Here is a 17,884-nt window from a genome sequence, read left to right on the forward strand (position 1 = left end):
GAGGTTTCAATAAGTGACTATATACGGAGCAAAATGAGTGGATCTACACTCTAGAATACGTCTATATACATCTGTATGTGGTAGTCCATTTGAAATCTCAAAAAAAGCAATTTTTTTAGGAACGGAGGGAGTATTATGGTTTACAAACTGTACAAAAGAAATAGCGGCCCAATAGTAATTTCTTTTGATCCATTTTCATTTACGTGTTTTTTGTCTACGTCACATACTCGGTTTGTGATGAGCTCACGAGGATGGTTAGGTGTTTCTATTGGGGATCAGCTAAAGGAAAAAGGAAAGTACACTGGCGCTCTTGGGAAAACTTAATGCAACCAAAGAGTAAAGGGGGTGTTGGCTTTAGGGACTTTCGGCTGTTCAACCAAGCGCTGCTTGCTCGACAGGCTTGGCGACTTATCATCAGGCCGCACAGCCTATGTGCGCAGATTCTGAAAGCTAGATACTACCCGGAAGGCAATCTCATTGATACAATTTTTAGTGGAAATGCATCATCATCTTGGCAGGCCATTAGTCATGGTCTTGATCTCTTGAAACAAGGCATTTTGTGGAGAGTGGGCAATGGAAGAAGTATCCGTGTTTGGCGAGATAATTGGATCCCAAGACCACACTCTTTCAAACCTATTACCACTCAAGGGACTTGTCGGATACGTTTTGTGGCCGACTTGCTGAACATCAATGGCTCGTGGAATCAGGAAGTGCTGCAGAACTACTTCTTGCCGGCTAATGTTATGGAGATAAACAAAATTAGAGCATCTCCTAGGCAGGAGGAGGAAGTCATTGCATGGGGTCCGAGCAAGTATGGCCGATTCTCAGTTAAAAGCGCCTACGATTTTGCTTTTGAGCAAGCTTACCGTAACACTGTTACAGGCTCGAGCTCGACTCCTGATGGTCGAAGAAGAGGGTGGAAGTTCATATGGGATTGTGATGTACCCCCACGATCCGAAATTTTGCGTGGAGAGTGGTTGTTGACTCCCTTCCTACATGGCAAAATAAAAGCAAACGGGGCCTGGAAGTTGATGGCAGGTGTCCGCTATGTGCAGCTGAAGTGGAGGATAATTTCCACCCGTTTGTACGGTGCCATTTGGCTCGAGAGCTTTGGTTTGCAATGGCGGAAGTTTGGGCCTTGCCGGATATTGATTGTGTAGTTAACACATGCAAAGAATGGTTACTTCATGCACTTGAACCCCTCCCTGACATAGAACGAACCATGCTGCTGATGACTTTATGGCGTTGTTGGCATGTCCGTAATGAAGTTGTTCATCATAAATTGCCTCCCCCGGCGGAAGCATCGAAAAGGTTCCTAGTAAGCTACCTGGATTCTATCATTGGGCTCAAGATGGACCTGTGTGATGACCATGTTAAGGGGAAATCAATTGTTACTTATATGCAAGCAGATAGGCCAAAACCACCGGCCCTTGAGGCTAGGTGGAGCGCATCTCCGGTTGGATGGGTAAAACTAAACTCGGATGGGTCATTTGTTGATGGAGCAGCGGGAGCGGGCATGATCCTACGGGATGACAAAGGTACAATCATTTTCTCGGCCTGCAGAGCTCTTTTCTCTTGTCGAGATGCTTTGGAAGCGGAGCTATGCGCGTGCATGGAGGGACTTTCCTTCTCAATCCAAAGGAGTGAAGTGCCCATTATAATGAAGATGGACTCTATGGTGGCTGTGAAGCTGGTCCAGTCAGAGGATTTGGATAGATCGATTTATTACGCTGTCGTGAAAAAAATTAGGCACTTGATGGGCCTACGTAGAACTTGTATTACTCTTGTTAAACGGACTCAAAATAAGGTTAGTGATAGTTTGACAAGGTTTGCTAGGGTAGAAGGTAGACCTCTTACCTGGATTGGATCAGGGCCTTCTGATTCCCTAGACTTGGCTGTGGCTGATTGTAACCTTCTATCTTGAGTAATGCAAGTTTATACCCGCAAAAAAAAGATTTTTTTTCTTAAACGTGTTATGGCTGCAGTTTTGTATGTATAATTCCTTTTTGTTGTGGATTTTTTTTTTCAAAAAGTCCACCAAATTGCATTTTCGGCTTAAAGACCGTTAATATGATACTCTCTCTACACCATGCTGACTAACAACCTGGTCTTAAATGGCGGATTATTATTCAATGTGGTCACGTGAGTGGGGTAGTGAATCTGGTACACAGCCACGTCACTTCGGACTGTGAAAAAGGCTAATCACATCAAGTGTCATTGGTCACACGGTCGCGCACGTCGCACGGTACGGCCATTTGATAAGAAGCTAGAGATGGGTGCCGGGATACAAGCGGTGGCAAGGCTCTACGGGGGACACGAGCGTAAATACCGGGCGCGATCTGATCGGTAAGGATAACGGACGGGGAGGATTTGGTCCGCAGAGTGCTCGTCCACCGTTCGCCATTTTCGGCTCACGCGTGCCCTAGCGGGACGTGATCCATATAGCAGTCTGTTTGCTGCTGCTCGCTTGGGTTGAACTTTTCATCGCTAGCCATGCTAGGCTGCCCTCAAAAAAAAAAAAGAAAAAAAAAGCTATGCTAGGCTAGCTCGTTCTAAAAAAATAGGTTGTAGTTTTCTTACACTTCTTCTGTTCCTAAATATTTGACTTTCTAGAGATTTCAATAAGTGACTACATACGGAGCAAAATGAATGAATCTACACTCTAAAATATAATATCTATATACATCCGTATGTGGTAGTCCATTTAAAATCTCTAAAAAGAAAAATATTTAGGAAAGGAGGGAGTAGATTAAAAGAACATTTTAAATATGCTCACGGGTTTTTAAAAAGTTCAAGAACTATAAAAGTCCCCAGATTTTGAATAAAGTTTGTGAATTTGAAAATCTTCATGGATTTGAATTTTTATCACAAATTTTAAAAAGTTTGGGCAGTTGAAGAATATGCACAAATTTAGAAAAATTTCATGGATTTAGAAAATGTTCCTAAAAATTAAAACCAAAAAGGAAGGGAAAATAAAAATAAACATGAACAAAGGGAAAAAAGAAAAAGAAAGAAACGAACTGAAAACCAAAAAGGAGGAAACCGAGCAAAACCAATTGAATGCAGCTACCCAAAACCAGGAACGGTTTCAAGAGTTATAGACCCATTACCGATCGCTCTGTTCGCTGTAATTGTACTATAGGTTCGCTGCGTTTCCTTCTCTTGACCAGAAAGCGCTACTTAAAAAACCCGAATATTGGTTTATTTATATATTTTTAAAAATTATGAAAAAAACTTTAAAAATTAAAAATATCACAAAATTTAAATGTTTGTGAATGTTAAAAATATCCATGAATGTAAAAAATTGTCAATTCTTTTACAAAAATCATGAATTAAAAAAGGATTTTGTTTTTTCATCAAAATTAAAAACAATTCCATGAATTTTAAAAAATTATGATTTAATAAATGTTTGTGAATTTGATTTTTTCGACAAATTGGATAAAATTTTCAAAGTTTCAGGAATATGAACAAAATCGCGAATTAAAAAATGAACCACAAAAACAAAAACGAAAATAAAAAGTAACTTGAAACCCAGACAAAACCAAGTAAAACCAGCATAGAAACACAGAAGAAGAAAAACCTCAGGAATACTGGGCCAAAGGTTTTAGAAACTTCCCAAAATTGGAACTGTGGGAGATGATTAGATGGGCCGGCCCATACAGAAATGTGTGGTGCCAATGTATCAAACTAACTGGCCATATTTATATTCGGGTCGGATGAGTTTATATTGGTGTGTCAATTTTTTTGTTGGTTCGAATTTTTGTGGAGTTGAAACCTTTTATCGATATTAAGGTGAAAATATTGTGATCTGATGGCCCGCACTTTTAGGTGATCATCCCCAGCCCAAGTACGTTCAGCGATCAAGACTTCCCATCTTTTTGGACAGGCGACTCAAGGCATTTTCAAATATCATTATTGATAATGTTCATGCGGGTGAAAAAGTGTCAATATTGTTTCTCCAATCTAATTGCAGTCTTTTTATCGAAGGCTTTGGGATATTTCTTCTAACAGAGATTGATACTGTGAAGAAGGTTTTCTAGTAATTGTTATGAGCATGAATAAACTTACAGGTGAATCTTAAGAAAAAAGCCATATTACCCAAAACTGGCCATATTGCAATACATTTTTGTAGAGACAGTTCTTTTAGACAAGTATTGCGATATATATCAGTTTCTTTTTCTTTGCATGGTAATACACGTCTCATTTATATAGAATAAAAATCGTGTTACAAGGCATGTAAGCATCAATCATACATAACTGAAAATATAGAAAAATCTTATGCAAAATACCAGCGCCTGCCCTTTTCCTTCGACACCACCGAGCGGCCACCAAAGGGTAAAAAGACAGATCACCTCTTCACCCAAGCTCGACGTGGCTCCATCGCTGATCAGCAGCTTTACGAACTTTCAAAGTAGTTTGCCAGAAGCAAAACCATAGCCATTGAAAGAATCAGATCGGGGCAACATGTCCTCGGACACGCATCGAACTTCAAAACTGACACCCCCGCATGACGACTACGTCGGAGGAGGAAACCAGAACTGCTAGCCTTCAACCACAGACCCAACACAAAGAAACTACATCTTCCAGCTGTCACTTGCACAGACAACCGCCTGCGCGTACTCCTAAACGACAAAACCTCCCTGCTCCACCATGACGTCGGGAGACAACGCCACAACAACGGTGACCGAGCAGAAGGAGAGACACACCTGATGGAGTCGTCGCCGCCGCCTCGCCAACACCATCCATGAGCCCTAACGCTGTCGATCTGTGGGATCGGCAGAGACACGACGCCATCAACTCCAAGACGCCGCCATGAAGGGCATCGCCAGTGTGGGAGTGAAGTTGAGGCAGATTTATTCGTCCGGGCGCCGCTCCCACCACTTCAACAACGCACCACGACCTACAAATCCAAAATCTAATTACAGAGCGGAGGAACGGGGTCCCCATTCCTCCTGCCGCCGAGCAGCCGAAGGGAGAGGGGGCCAGCGCCCCGACCGGTGAAGATCGGAGGAAAGAGATCGCCTCCCTATTCGCCTGGTGGTGGCGGCCGCTAGGGTAGGAAAAAGTCTTCGCTATCACAAGCGTCCTCTTAGCTTTGTCAATTGCGCCGTTGTCCTAGAAAACAAAACAGTTGCGCCGTTTGACCGCCTACAATACGTCCGTACACTACTCCTGGCCGAATACGTCTCGCGTTAGTTACAAGTCCAAGATTGCACCACGTTCCAAGTAGTTCGTTAACATCTGCAGCCTGCGGCGTGTGTCGCGTGCGCGATCGCAGACGACTGGAAACTAAAAGGAGGGAGCGGCGAGAAAGATCGATCGACCATGGCACCGGACCTCACCATGCTACCCGGCGACGTCATCGCGGAGGTCCTCCGGCGCCTGGAGCCGCACAGCCTGGGCTCGTCCCGGCGGGTCTGCAGGGCGTGGCGCGACACCGTCGACGCCCGCCTGCGCGGCCACCTGCTCTCGCGCTCCATACGCGGCATCTTCATCAACTTCCCCCGGTTTACCTTCTCGGAGTTCTTCTCCCGCCCCTCGACGGGCCCGGCGATCTGCGGAGGGCTCGACTTCTTGCCATGCACGATGGGCGTCAAGGTCACGGACCACTGCAACAGGCTCCTGCTCTGCCGCGATCAGAGCCCCGACGATGCACGGCCGTGCGATTACGTCGTCAACCCGGCCACGCGTCGGTGGACGCGTCTGCCCCAGCGTCCTCGGCCGCACGTGCCGGGGTCCGGCCAGACCGCCTACCTCGCTTTCGAGCCCGCCGTGTCGTCGCACTACGAGGTCTTTCTGATCCCATGCGTGCCAGCCACCGACGAATCAGACGACGACGACGACGACAACCCGTTGCTCGAGTCAGAGTGGCCTCCCGCATCATACGTGATGCATGTTTTCTCGTCCGCGACTCAGCGGTGGGACGAGACGACCTTCCTTCGGGAAGGGGAGGCTGCAGGGATCGTCGCCAACATGCACACGGATTCAGAGGACGATCGGTATCGGTATCGTGCCGTCTATTGGCAAAGTGCGCTGTACGTCCACTGCCAGCATGGCTATCTTACGAGGTAAGTAATTTTTTACTCTCCTTGGTCACCATTCTACTCTAACAAATTTATAACTCGGTTAGATTGCTTGCTATTAACATGCATCCGACTGGTTACTCTTTGCAGAATGTCCTTGTTAGATCACACGTACAGTGTAATTAAGCTACCGAATGCCAAACATCCCAACCGCCATCTGGGGCGATCACTGAGAGGGGTGTATTTCGCAATATCTTGTAGTTGGGATGGATTTCTTCAGCTTTGGTATCTCAACGAATCATGCAGCCGAACAGAGTGGGTGCTAAAACATGATACCCATTTTCAGATCTTTGAACATGAGGACCAACTGGGCAGGCGATAGATCTTACAGGATGTTAACCATCGTAAGTGGTTCTTTGAGCACAATGGTAACAAATATGGAGATTACAGAGCGCCGGTGGAAGAGAAATATGATTGGAACTCTGACGAGGATAACATCATTGACATTGAAGACAATGCTGGAGAGGGATATCACGATGGTCTTTACTTTCTTGGATTTCATCCTTATAAAGAGATTGCCTTTTTGATTTCATCAGGGAGAGGAGCAAGGGGAATGGCCTATGATTGGAACAACTTAAAATTTCAGGACCTGGGCAATGTGTGTCCAGCAGACTTCGATCCCAGCTGCGGGCTACCACGCGGAGAGACGGACACAGCTTTCCCGTACACGCCCTGCTGGATAGGCGAGTTTCCTGGAAACGAACTAGAATCGCTACTTGAAGATGAGGAGCTATCTATGGAAAAGTTGGAACTAGAAGAGGAATCCAACTTTACCTGTATGGACGAGTATGAGTTGCGCAAGTTCTGTGGGCACGCCAAGAGGGTCAAGGACCGTACCGCCAAGATTCGTCACAGGCGCCGTACAACGGCTCGGTAGGAACATCATCTTCACCGACATGAAGGCCAAGACGATTCTCACAAAGGCGGCCAAGTTTTAGGGTTTAGGGCCAAGGCAATTCCCATTGCCAAGTTTGACCTTGGCAAGCTACTGATGTGCACGTATCAGACTCATGTCATGAGGCCCTTGCATTGTAACTTGATGGCGCAATGGAAAACAAAGTTTTGACCCATTTGGAGAACGCCAACCTTGTCCACCACTAATTCTGAAGGGCATATTCATTATACATACATATATACTCCCTTTGTTCCTATATATAAGATGTTTTGGAAGTTTATCTTGAATTGGCAAAACGTCTTATACAGAGGTAGTAGTACTCGAATAAAAGACGCGCATTGCCGCATCCGATCCTCTATAAGTGAGGTGACAATAGATGAATAAATAGTACATATGACAAAGTTTCAGTTTCTGAATTTAGACTTTATTTTGTCATTTCTAATCCTATGGGGCATGAAGCACGTCGGTCAGATTTTTTTGCGGGGGCATTTCAGTCAGATTTTAAAGACAGAAGAAAATGTTTAGTGCCTCGGTCATCCACATGAACTTGTTAGAGAAACGGGGAAAGGAAGTGCCGTTGTAGCAAGCTGAATACAACACCCAACAGAGAGAAAGTAACTCCACATAGAAAGAACATGATAACCTTGGGAAGCTTGAATTAACTGGCTTGGATACAAAACTAATGAGAATGTTAACCTCTGGTTATGTATAAGTGCATATTTTTACAACCAAATTTCAAACAAAGTTGTTTGTTTGTGTCTCTACATTAGAAACAATTGTGTAACTTAAATATAGAACATTTCATAATGCAACATATGAAGAAAGGACCCAAATATTCAGACCCGAGACAGAAAAGCAAAGTGTGGGAAATCGGACACCCCCTTCTCTCCCCCTCCCCCTCGCAACGCCCTGCGCGCGACCGAGGGGGAACCCTAGTTGCCATCCCCGCCAAGCCCTCCCCTCCACCTCTCCCTCCTCCCTCGTTGCAGCCTAAGGGCGCAAACGGGCGATGTCCTGTCGCCACCACCGGCGGCGGCGGCCTCGGCGCGGGACTTGGCGGCTGGTTGGGATTGTAAAGCTGGGCGACAGGCACGTTGCAGGGCGGCGGCGCTCCGACGCCGAAGGGTGTCGGACCCATGATGGGTGTCATGGTAGAGGGGCACAAGTGGTGGTCGGGGCGTCTTTTGCGGTAGGCTCCGTCGACGGGGTGTGGGCCGCGGTCGGCCTGGGCTGCGGGCATTCGCCCCCTGCCGTGGCAGTCTGCTCGTGGGTGGTTGGGGCGGAGCGGCCGTGGTGAGCTTTCCCTCCTTCGCGCGGATACTTGGTGCGTCGTCCGGCGGCTGCTCTTGCTAGGTGGTGACGACAGCTCAACACGCGATGCGTCGGTGGCCGACCGGTGGGGCAGGGCCAATCCGGGTAGGGAGGCAGGGGTGCCTCCCGGCCTTTGTCGTTGCCGAAATCTGAAGGTGCCAGATGGGTCATGGTGGTGGCCCTGGTCCCCGGTGGCGTGGTGTAGTGGCTGTGGTGTGGCCGGCCGCTGCTGGCGACCTTCTCTTGCCTATATTCCGGTTGGTTGGGCCCTCTTCCTACTAGGGGGGCAGTTTGGGGGGCGAAAGGTGGCACCTTTTGCCCTTCTTCGGTCGGCGGCATTCGTGTACCTCAGCTGCGGAGGTGAGGTTGATGTGGGCATAGATACGTCTACAAATATTACACGTATCAGTTTCTAGGTTCATCGGTGAGAGATTTACAATTTTATTAGGTTAGATTGTTTTTTAGTCCTACAACCCACAAAAAAAAGCCAAAAAAAATTAGATTAGTTCATCCGCTGCACCTATCTTTTTTAGCCTTTAGCAATTTGCATCTAGTATTTGCATCGTTGAATTCTTGGTTGCATTTATCCTGGTATTAGTGCTGGTTTAGATTAGTTTGAGAGAAAATTGTCTACTAGATCGCACTCGTTTTTGTCTACCAAGATTTTCTGCCGAGTTGGTTGTTCATCCAAAAAAAGAAATTAGATCTTCGTCGGTGTAGTGCCGATCATATCGCTGTGTCCGCAGCCGCATCTCACGCCTGTTCGTATCATCATTTTTTTTAGTCGTCCGCTTGCACCACAAGTCCATCCATCTACAGGCGCCTTTGCTTCACGCGGGTAAACATCCATCATTGCACCCATCGCTGTCCGCTGTGTCTGCCTTATACGTTTTCTACTTGCTTGTACTATTGCTAGTTGGGAAGTGCCTGGACACAGGTATTTCATTAATTTCCTATATCCAGTAGTACAACCGGTAGCTCCTAGTAGCCTTTGTTTTAGTCCTGTTATCCTCTTCAATCGTGTGTATACTTTGGCAACCGGCCAAGTAAAAAAAAAGGAAAAAAAGAAAAAGAAAAAAAAGAAAAAAGAAAGTGAAAAAAAACAGGGAAGAAAAAAGAGCAAAAAAAGTGAAAAACAAATAGAAAAAAAACAAATCAGGCCGGTTAGCATCTCTTCTGGGCTGTTTTGTTCTGTTCTGGACTAGCATCTATTATTTTTGTTGCTACTTGATCGCCACTCAATCTATCATATATTTTCGAGCTTTGTCATACATTGCGGATATACCTCACTTATATCTAGCTACTTGGAGCTATCATATTTTCATCGATTTTCCCTCATTTGATTTAGTATCTGGGCTTAGATTGTTTTCTCTCTTGCTAGTCGACTGCCAGCACTAGTTAGGAGTTTGAGTAATTATTCAACTTGCATTGTTTTTTGCTAAATTGTGCCACTGATATTGTGAGTTGAGAAACCTTTGCCAAGCTACACTTTTTCCTACCAATAAGTACAGGTTCCGACACTACTGATTCCTAGTTATCGCTCCATCCAATCTTCATCGGTCGTTTGAAGCCAACACCAACGCACCGATCACCACCTGTTGCATTCGTAAGCCAACACCAACGCACCGATCACCACCTGTTACATTGGTAAGAACAAGTAAGAATTTGATACTAAGCTCGAGTGTGAGCGATTTTTCTTCACCACGTCCTACTAGTTGATAGGGATTATACACTGTGTTTTTTTTCTCTTTCGCTAACAATGGCACAGGATCAACCCAAACTTGAGGGCCTCACTGCGGATGTGAAAGTCACCAGCGAGCGTCTCGCCCAACTTGAGGGTGCTCAGATTGTGGCCGAAGAGAGGCTTAAGGCCATTGAGGATGCACAGGGTGTTGCGAACACACAACTACAAGACATCTTGTTACGTCTGGACGAGCTGCGGACTGCACTCCCCATCAACAACAACGCTGTTCCTCACAATTCCAGGGTGTTGCCGCTACTTCGCGAGCTCGACGTGTGCCCATGGGTCATCCACAGCACCCCGCTACTGCCACCGATGCTGCCACCATAAACTAGCGCCCACAAATTCCTCCTCGCGTCTACGAGCGACATGGGGACAATTACGAGGATTATTCTGATGACACCGAGGACGACCAAATGGTCAACCACCACAATGACCGTGCTAATCGACAACTGCGTTTCAACCGTCAAGGTATGGCACGAGGTCCACACAGGTATGATGTTCGAGATTACAACCACTCTAGTGCTAAAATTAAATTTACTATGCCTGCTTTCAATGGTAAATATAATCCAGACGTTTATCTTGATTGGGAACTTTTAGTTGAACAAAAATTTGCATGTCATGATATTCCTGAGAACCAAAGAGTTAGGGTAGCCACTAGTGTTTACAAACTTTGCTTCTATGTGGTGGAGTGAATATTGTTGTATTAATGTGAATAATATACCTGCTACTCGGGATGCTTTAAAACGAGCTATGCAACAACGTTATGTTCCTTCATATTATGCTCGTGATAAGCTAAATGAATTGCAACGTTCAAAACAAGGTAGTAGTTCTATGGAGGATTATTATCAAGAATTGCAAACTGGCTTAGTGCGATGTGGATTAGTTGAAACCGACGATGCTATGATGGCTAGATTTTTAGGTGGTTTGAATCGTGATATTCAGGATATATTGGACTATAAGGAGTACAATTCTATTACTCGTTTGTTTCATTTTGCTTGTAAAGCTGAAAGGGAAGTACAGGGACGACATAACAAGGGACGAGGTAACTTTTCTGCAGGTCGTCACTCATCATGGACACACTCTCCTACTATCCCACCCACTACCGAGGTAACACCACATATCTTGAACAATGGTGCACTCCCAACAAGTTCAAAATCAGCTCCACAATCCTCTGGGGCATTGAGAGCAATTTCTCAAGCACCCACCACTTCGTCTGGACGCACAAGGGACATGAAGTGTTATATATGCAAAGGAGGCGGGCACTTGATGAAGGACTGCCCAAATAAATGTACTTTCATTGTGCGAGAAGATGGTGAGTACTCCTCCGCTAGTGATTTGGATGAAGATACACATGCTATGCTTGCCACTAATAATGCATGTGACACTAAGGAGAATGACACGGAGGCGATAGATGTAAATGCTGCAATGGCAGATCAATACCCTAGCCTTGTAACCATGCAAGTACTTAGTGCCCAGGTTGGGCATACTGAGATGCCTCAACGCCATAATATTTTTCAAACTAAGTTTGTTGTCAAAGGGCATTATGTTCGTGTGATCATTGATGGTGGAAGCTGCAATAATTTGGCGAGTATTGAGATGGTAGAGAAGCTTGGCCTCACCACTACAAGACACCCACATCCATATTACATCCAATGATTCAACGACTGTGGTAAGTTAAAGGTAACGCGTCGTGTGAGAGTACATTTTACACTTGGTTCATATCATAATTTTGTTGACTGTGATGTTGTACCTATGCAAGCTTGTTCTTTATTGTTAGGTCGACCATGGCAATATGATAATGGTGTTACCCATCATGGTAGAACAAATTCATATACTCTCGTGTTTGAAGGAAAAATCATTAACTTGCTTCCTATGACACCTAATGAAATAATAAATGATGAGAAAGCTAAATCAACAGACCGTACAATGCATAGTATGCTTGCGGTCAATTCTGAAATTTTTCCTTTTGAACTACACATACCGCATGTTCAGGTAGTTCATTCGTGTCCCCATAATTCATACATACACTCTGTGTGGGATAAAACTTTTCATGATATTCCTAATTGTGATGTTACAAATTTATATTCCCTTCCTGAGTTAATGCCCGTAAAAGACCATATATATGCTGCACCTGCATCTATTTTTGTGTTGCTCTATGAGGTGTTTCAAATAAATGAAAGCCGAGGACGGCTTTGTTTTCAAGAAAGGGAGGATGATGTGGGCATAAATACATCTACAAATATTACACGATACATTTTTCAGGTAATTTCTATTGATCATTATATGATATTATATTTTATTATTAAGGACAAAAACACTACACCATTTTATTTCTTGTGCAGAGTTTTTGAAGGCATCTGCAAAAGAAATATGAAGATGTTGAAGATTGCATGGGCCATGCAAGTACGCACACACACGCATCAGAAAGGAGCTAGCCACCCCTCAAAAAAAAAAGGAGCTAGCCTTGCTTGTGTCAACCACATACACGTGCAGCCAAGTCCATTATATGGTGCAAGAAGCCAGTGTTACAAAGATCAATTGGTGTGCTCCTATATCACGTTGGGCCAATACGTCACATCACGTTGGGCCAATACGTGTTATCAATTTGGCCGAGACGTGCAATATCCGGCCTCTGTACGGCCCTCTGTCCGTGAACCAGCGCAAGGCAACCGCCGCTCCTCTTAATAAATAGCTAGCTACAATTAAGGTTTATACTCGGGTTTTGTTTAGAGAAGTTTAGCTTTAGCTACTTTTATTTGTCTTCGCTCGTAGCGGCTAGTGCGACCGTCAAGACATCCTATCGGAACCCCATCTTGTGAGATTAATCCCATCTAGCATATTTGCAATTTTAAGATTGCTTGGCCATTATTTTCTTGCATGTTCTTCGATTTGCTTGCAGGAAAAATCCTTCGTGGATAGGTCGATCGTGCCGTTGGCTCGGTCGATAACGTCGTGGAGTTGGTTCAACGATTGCCGTGGATATTAGTCGTGTACGGTCCTCCCTGTACGGTTGGTAGCCGGATCGTGAGGGTCAAGTCCCACCCAAAATCGTAGTTATCTCCCTCTCATCGAAAGATCGGGCCCCAGTTAACATCAGAGGTGGTCTCGGACTCCGGGGCGGCGGCGGAGGTAGTGGGAGACGTGGTGCTCACGGACATAGCTCACGGCTCAGGTGTGGGCTGGCCACCATAGTCGTGTGGCTGCATGGTGGCCGGTGCTCAGCCTTTGATTGGGTGGTGCGGCAGTTGGCTTTGCGTCTAGTCGCACCACATTGCGCAGGCGGATTTGCTTTCCATGGGTCATCCCCTTGTCTGGTCGTGGCCAGGCCAATAGCGGCGGCGTCCGTGGATGTCGTATCCTTCCAGGCGACTCCAGGTAAAGATCTTGATTCTTTGGATCGGGCGGCCGCGACAATCCCATGCGGTTTCCCTTCTTGAAGGCACCGCCTGGGAGTCCTAGTTCATCGAGCTCGGCTTTGTTACCGTTCCTCTACATCGTTGTATCTTGCCTTGGGTGTGTGTGGTGTGGTGTCGTGTTGTTTGTGCAGGTTGTAAGATCGTTTGCTTTATATATAAAGCGGGGCAATAGCCTTTTCGGATATATTCAGACCAAATAAGCACCTTTGTAATGACATGACAATGAGACACCACCATGCCATCACTCAGCCGCAGAGCTACAGACGAACAAAACAATGCCATGGCCCGCCCAGCCCTAGTCCAATATACAAAGGAGTGAAGGTAAATCTGTACAAATTTGGGATCCCCTATAGCCTAACCCACCTGGCCCGTCCAACATTTTAACTGTAGCTCCGCCAGTGCCATCACTAACATTAATTCAGTAAAGGCAAAATGAACGCTAAAGGAAACCTTGTCTCTAAAGAGAATGACATCGATGCTAGACTATGGCTTGAAATCTAGCAAGCATGGTTGTCTCTGAGCTTGGATAGCCCCCGCGAGCGACCGCTCCCGCGACCGAAACCCTCGCCACCACCACCTCCCCCTGCCTGTCTCCGGCGTTATCCGGCCACCCTCGTCGGCGCGCGGCCCGGATCCGCCCCCCTTCCCCCGCCCTTCCTCCCCCGCCCTCCTTCCGCCCTCGCGCCGCCTCCCCAGGAGGCGGCCGGGGCGGCCCCTGTGCCCCTGCTCTCGGCGTCGCCCCTCATCCTCTCCCCTGCCGTCGCCGGTGGGCGCCCCCGGCTCCGTCCCGGGGGGTGCCAGCAGCGGCATGATCTCCTCTCCCCGCGCACGTGTCCTCCTGGCCCGGGGCAGGGGGCGGCGGCGGTGTCGCTTGGCTTGGCGACGGTCTGGTGACCCGGCAGGGTGGCCGGCGGCGGACGTGGTGGCGGTGTTGCTCCTTGGCGGTGGGGCGACGTGGTGGTGCTGGGTGGTCGACGCCGCGCCCCCGACGCAGATCTGGGCCCGACGGGCCCCATCTGGGTCCTAGCGGGCCGGCCCCTCGGCGTGGCCTCGTTGTCTGCGGCGCGATGAGGAGGAGGAGCGGCTTGGATATGGGGCGTCGGCGCCGATGTCGTGCCGGCAGCAGCGCGAAGGCGGGAGCTTTACGGGCCCACAAGGGCTCGGCCAGGCCTGTGGTCCCACGGGCTTGGTGTGCTCCTGCTATTGCGTCCGGACGATGCTGATGCCCTAGTCCCGGCTCTAATTCTTTGCCGCGTTGTCCCCACTTCATGGAGCCGTGATGAGACGGCGTGGGGGCCTCATGACCACGTTGGCGCAGGGTGGTGGTTGGTTTGGTGGCTGGATCCGGAGCGCCGAGGTGCGGGTTGGGATCGAGGGAAACCCCCGGCGCGGTGGCGCCTATGGGTGCCACCTGAGCTTCCGGGAGGGCGTCGGTGGCTACCCTTCCTCTCGCCTTGTCGTGTACCGGGGGAAACCTGAGGTGCAAGCTGGACCGGGGTATTTGAATTTGTGTGTCACAAACAAAGTTTGGACAAGGAAATTTAAAACTGAAAGTTTTTGAGCATCAAAGCAACTTAGCTGGTTAATGTGTTCGGCATTGATGACGCGGTCCGAGCTTGATGCGGGACAAGGTTCCAGCCCCCAGGCTGGTCCCAAGGTGGCCGAGCAGAGAGTTCGGCACTCCGAGAAGATGAAGCCCCCAGTCCAGCCGTAGTAATGAAGCAGGTCGGCGCGCCAAGGCGACAACATGATTCGGTTGACGGAGGCGATAGCACGGCTCAGTCTGAGTCGATTGGCTGCACAGATAAAATAGTGCAAACCAAAAGTAATGACAAATGAAGATAATAATGTATATAAAAAAAATATTCTTCTACTTATTTAATTTAAGTGAAGTAAATAATGAAAGAGATATGGCCTGAGCGTCGAGGTCAATGTCGATGCAGAGCGTCGGCGTGACGCAGTGAAGGCGTGACAAAGCCCGAATTCACAGGTCGGTCCTGAGTTCCGGATGCGGCGTTCGCCGAGCTATGCACGGAAATTGACCAAACCACCACATAACCGTCGTTTAATGCGGCCACCATTTGATAGACCTATGTATAGATGATGGAACAAAGCAGAGTAATAATTCCTTGGGAAAAATAAACCCAAACAAACAAAAATTGCTAGGATTAATAGCACCTGGTTTATTTGTTGTAGCAGTTCGAAGAAAGGTTACTCCCAAAATTGGGACTCGATCCGCACACCCATTGTCAGATGGGTGATGAAGCGACGGCATGGCGATGCTGGCAACGGTTGGCATGCCGAGGCAAAGCCCCCGGTCCAGCTAACGTGACAAAGCTGGTCGACTGGTGACGCCGAAGTCATCGGAGTATGTTGATGAAGAAATAGCCAAGTCCCTAGACTAGCCGAGGTGACGGAGCAGGCTGGTGAAGAGTTTTTGCAGCTGCCATGTCAGCCGAGGTGTTGAAGTAGTTTGGTGTGACGGACATTGGCTCGAAGAGGCAACAGTGCGGCCATGCCAACCCAGGTCGTAACTTGTGACGTGGTCAATGCTGGCTTGATGAAGTGACCGTGCGGCAATGCCGGTGTACCTGCTTTGTGTAATCCGTATAGCGTCGATGTTGGTGATGATTTATCCTTCGCGATGCCGAACTATTGTTCGGCTGGCCGAGATGATGATCCGAAGAAGTTGAGCTCGGCTCAACAAAGCGACGACGTGTCTAGCGCAGGTCGGCCGCCGTGAAGTGATGTTGTCGGGCCGGTTTAACACCGGCGCGATGGTGAAGATCGTATTGTAAAAATACTTTTAATATTAATAGGATGTGTTTGAGAATAAAACACAATACCCCATACGAAAACGTCCTTCAAAAAGGATGTCCGAAATCCCGTTCGTAAAAGAGAAAACTCGGGTCGGATTCGTTCTCGCGCAGAAAACAGATCCAAAAAGTGATGCACTAATCGGAAGATTTCCGGAGTTTGGACGGTCGGATCGAGCTGAATTTTTGGCAGGTGGTAGATATGGGAATTCCGTAGCCGATCAACGGTTGGATCTTCCAAAGGACGTCCAAGCTAGATGCTGGACACCCCGCTCCAAACTCATCCGGATTCTCGTCCAGACTCAACAGGGCTCCGGTATATCGGAGATTACCGGAGATTCCTCCATCGGAACTTAACGAAATTTTTGCAGGGTTGTTGTAGACTTAATCCCGCATAATTTCACCGAAGCAATCGTCTAGGCGACACTCGAGGAGGCGGTGGCGGCGGATACGAGTTCGCTGTCCAGAAAAACAGCACGGTCGTCCGAGGGCAATGTTGATGTTGAGCCCCCGAGCTCCATGGATGACTCCTCCATGATCTTGATAGAGATCGGAGTTGATGTTGATGAAGGCCCTCATTCGAACATGACGATCGGAGGTAGGGCGCAGTCCTCGGTCAAGCCAAGGTGTCCAGTCGAGCTGGTGACGAAGAAACCAACATCGCAGTTGACCTGCAGTCGAGCAATTGATCATTTTGTCAATCACACAATGGAACTCTCAATGAAAGCACCAATGTCGGTGTCAAAACCGGCGGATCTCGGGTAGGGGTCCCAAACTATGCGTCTTAGGATCGATGGTAACATGAACACGGGATTTTACCCAGCTTCAGGCTCTCTTGATGAGATAATACCCTACATGCTGCTTGATTGACTTTAATGAATATAGGGGTTACAAGAGTTGATCTGCCCCGAGATCATATGTTGTGGTCTAAACCCTAGAGGTATGATGAGTAATGTCATAATAATCTATCGACTAGCCTGGCCTCGGTTTATATAATGTACCAGAGGCCTAGGATAATAAGAGTCCTAGCCGAATACGCCGGTGGGGAGGAGTCCTTCTCTTGATCACCAAGTCTTGTGGAATCTTTCTTGTATGCGGCAGCTGTCCGAACTGGCCCATGAGTATACGGCCATGGGGGTCCTCGGCCCAATCTAACTGATCGGATGACGACGTGGTGAGTACCCCCTAGTCCAGGACACCGTCAATCGTGAGGCTTCTTCGTTTTTGTTGATCCGCCGTTGTCGGCATTTGTTTTCTTTTGTTCTTTCTCTGTCGTTTCTTTTGGGCGTGACTGTGCTGCTTCCGCCCCAGCACCTATTCATATATGGTTCGGTTGGTTGCTTTGTATACAAAGCGGGGGGAAACCCTTTTCCGATAAGAGAATGACATCCGAATTAGTCATTTGAAATATCATTCACAACGTCATTAAGAAACATTCATGTCTCGATACAAAAAGAAAACAAGATGGTCAAGAACAATGAAGGGTCAACAATAAGTTAGTTAACCAAAAGAAGCTTGCATACACATTCTTAGTCCAACAATACCGGATAGGGATCTGAGATAACTGCACATGCACACACACAGGACCCTTCAAAAGATACATTTTACGAGGTAGTTTT

At 47.4% G+C, this 17,884-nt stretch overlaps 1 protein-coding gene across 1 annotated transcript; it reads left to right on the forward strand.

Annotated features, from left to right (window-relative positions):
* Positions 1–5,325: 5,325 nt before the first annotated feature.
* LOC119350484 lies at positions 5,326–6,405 on the forward strand. The gene is made up of 2 exons (XM_037618300.1): positions 5,326–6,068; positions 6,174–6,405. The coding sequence occupies exons 1-2, from the start codon at positions 5,326–5,328 to the stop codon at positions 6,403–6,405; spliced, it is 975 nt and encodes a 324-aa protein (XP_037474197.1).
* The last annotated feature ends 11,479 nt before the right edge of the window (positions 6,406–17,884 follow it).

Source organism: Triticum dicoccoides, chromosome 1B (assembly GCF_002162155.2).
Source record: "Triticum dicoccoides isolate Atlit2015 ecotype Zavitan chromosome 1B, WEW_v2.0, whole genome shotgun sequence".
NCBI classification, from domain to species: Eukaryota; Viridiplantae; Streptophyta; class Magnoliopsida; order Poales; family Poaceae; genus Triticum; species Triticum dicoccoides.